Source organism: Populus euphratica, unplaced genomic scaffold (genome assembly GCF_000495115.2).
Source record: "Populus euphratica unplaced genomic scaffold, PopEup_1.0 scaffold5.1, whole genome shotgun sequence".
Lineage (NCBI taxonomy): Eukaryota > Viridiplantae > Streptophyta > Magnoliopsida > Malpighiales > Salicaceae > Populus > Populus euphratica.
Window position 1 is genome coordinate 1,373,788 of NW_011499848.1, and position 2,632 is coordinate 1,376,419.

At 35.9% G+C, this 2,632-nt stretch overlaps 1 protein-coding gene across 2 annotated transcripts; it reads left to right on the plus strand.

Moving 5' to 3' along the window:
- Positions 1 to 504: 504 nt before the first annotated feature.
- On the plus strand, positions 505 to 2,302 carry LOC105113305 (uncharacterized). Of its 2 annotated transcripts, none has more exons than XM_011009444.1 (4): positions 505 to 939; positions 1,178 to 1,269; positions 1,562 to 1,683; positions 2,057 to 2,302. In XM_011009444.1, exons 1-4 carry the CDS (start codon positions 738 to 740, stop codon positions 2,133 to 2,135), a joined length of 495 nt encoding a protein of 164 aa, XP_011007746.1. In that variant the 5' UTR covers positions 505 to 737; the 3' UTR covers positions 2,136 to 2,302. The 2 variants fall into 2 exon arrangements, with proteins under 2 accessions (XP_011007746.1, XP_011007739.1); XM_011009437.1 differs by having other exon boundaries at positions 510 to 954.
- Positions 2,303 to 2,632: the final 330 nt, after the last annotated feature.

The following is a 2,632-nucleotide window of genomic DNA, read 5'->3' on the forward strand; positions in this document are numbered from 1 at the left end:
ATATGTCGTTCTTACTTCTTAGTAATAAAAACGAATATTTAAATGTTTCTTCAATAGCTAGAAACTCTAGATCGAGTTACAATGTTGCATCACGTGCCTAGGAAAACCCAATGTCCACCCCTACAGCATGTTATTAATTGATTTGAAAAAAATAGGATCGCAGTGGGCACAATCTAGTCGTGCTTGGGCAGCTACCGACCTTTTTGTAAGGAAGACCTCCGAGCTATCATGTCTTGTGTTCATAGATCATCTTGACTGGTACCCATTTTGACTTTTACAAGATCATTGCTGTCAAGGTTAGTAAATACTTGAAGGGGCATAAGCAAAATTAAAATTCAATGATAAAATTATGAAGTTGAAAAAAAAAAGGATTAACTGTATATTAATAGTGTTATCTACATTATCTGAAATCATCATTTATTTGAAATCCGTGTTTCCATTAAGCCGATTAAAATAGAACATTTTCAACAAGTGTATTTTCTCCTCTCTTTAAAATAACAAGTCAGCAGCAAATTAAGCAATGGTTATCAACACATTGGAGAGGTGCGGGCGAGGAGATGTATTTTAGCTCTTATAAGCTATAATTAAAAATAAAATTTTAAATGATGTAAAGTCAGGATTTTCAAGTTTCTATTTTTTTTCCCTCTATAAATAGAAATAGTCTGAAGTTGAGGTGGTGCATAGCAAGAAAGTGTTTCCTGCTCGGAAAATCTGGAGTTGCTTCTCTCCTGCGAAAAATGGAGAAACAGATAGAAGGGTCTAATCAGAAGGTGATGGTGATCATAGATGAGAGTGAGTACAGTTATCATGCACTCATGTGGGTGCTTGACAATCTCAAAGGATTCATTACTGACTCACCGCTTGTCATGTTTGCTGCCCTACCTACTCCTAACTGTAACTTTGCATATGGGGCACAACTTGGCACAACTGCGTTGTATTGTACAGTCTCGCCCAGTTAGCTTTCTTTATCTTCTTTGTTCTTCTTCTGGTTTGCATTCCCTGTTTCTAAATTTGGTAGCTTGCTGTGTTAACATTTAATTCTTCTCTTTTGGTATATTTAGTATTTTGATCTGAAAAGTTTGTTTCCAATTATTTTTTGATGTCTGAGTTGTGTTTTTAGTATTGCTTTGACTACAGAGTTACAGATTATTTACAAGCATATATTTTTTCACGGCAGCCCTAGGTTTGATGTGTTCCATGCAAGAAAAAAGCAAGAAAATCTTATTGGGCATCTTGGAGAAAGCTGTGGATATCTGTGATAGTCGAGGGGTATGGCCACTGGATCATTTTCTTCCAGGTTATATCTGACTTGGCAATATGAAGACGAAACTAATACATATAGAAGAATCGCTTTCTTTTTTGTTCCTGCTGACAAAATAAGCGAATAAATTTCAGTTCAGGGATTTACACAAGCATTAAAATCTGAATTTCATCTGAACAATAAATCAAGTAAAGCTGAGTTCATGCCTCCTATTCGTATTCACTTGTTTTCAGCAATCTTGCAGTCAACAGTGCAGGATATGTGTGTGTTCATCAATTCATGTCATTTTTGTCTCCACAGGTGAAAGCAGAGACAATCACAGAAGCTGGGGAGCCTTATGAGCTCATAAGCAGTGCTGTTCAAAAGCATAAGATTAATCTACTAGTGATCGGTGACACACTCGTTAATGGAACCCTTAAAAGGTTGGTTTTCTTCAAACTTTTTTTTTTATGAAAAAATTCAGCAATTTGGTTAAATTGTCCAGTTATCAGAGGGTACTTTTTTAATCTGTCTAAATCACATAAATCGTATGTGCGAGCTTCCTTCAGAAGCAGTGAGTGCATCAACTTGAAAATGTCTTCTCGTACGATTATGACATTCTGATTCATATTTACATGATATCAACTGCCAGTCACATGTCTCTTGATACTGGAATGGTTACAGTGACGTTAACCTGTTACCCAAAACCTCATCCTACTCAAAATATAGATTATCATTCAGATGGGTACCATGACAAATGAACTTTTGTAATAAACTTCACCACAGGCTCTAAAATTAGATTTTGTTTTGATCCAGGGATTTTCTGGGGAGTCAGAGCAACTGTTGCCTACTTAAAGCCAATTGTTCTGTCCTTGTTGTGAAGAAACCAGAATGAAAAAGCATTACTTCTATTTCCACGTGGAATTACTTGGTAGTTATTAAGTTTGGACATCATTTGTATGGTACTCTTGTTGTCATTACATGTATGCCATGGTTATGTAAGAAATTAAGCTGCAACAGTGATTGGTAGTTATATCCATATGATTAGATTTAATTTGCTTTTAGATCTGTTCAAGAAATGGGTTTATAGGTTAGACTAACAACCAATCTTTCCCTGACAATTTCCTTGAAGAACAAGGTTGACAATTTAAGCAAGCAAATTAACTGTCTTTTTTGTACAGTTCCCAACCCAACTAGATGTCTTTTTGTCCTAAGAAACACTGGCTAGATTTTGACCTGATCACTCAGATGCTGTGAACACCGAGGAATAACAAAGAAAGGTATTGATAGAGTTCCTGGCAATAGATAGCTGAAGATATAAAAGAATCTGGAACTAGTTTCATAATGCGAAGCAGGATTCCCGTTGCAGAGACTAAAGTCTGCAAAGCTTTA

What these genes read in the sequence shown, in the direction of transcription:
- LOC105113305 (XM_011009437.1), top strand. Translation starts at nt 738, where the DNA reads ATGGAGAAACAGATAGAAGGGTCTAATCAGAAGGTGATGGTGATCATA. An exon ending in GTATTGTACAGTCTCGCCCA is followed by an intron (nt 955 to 1,177) that starts GTTAGCTTTCTT and finishes TTTTCACGGCAG; the next exon opens with CCCTAGGTTTGATGTGTTCC. An exon ending in ATATCTGTGATAGTCGAGGG is followed by an intron (nt 1,270 to 1,561) that starts GTATGGCCACTG and finishes TTGTCTCCACAG; the next exon opens with GTGAAAGCAGAGACAATCAC.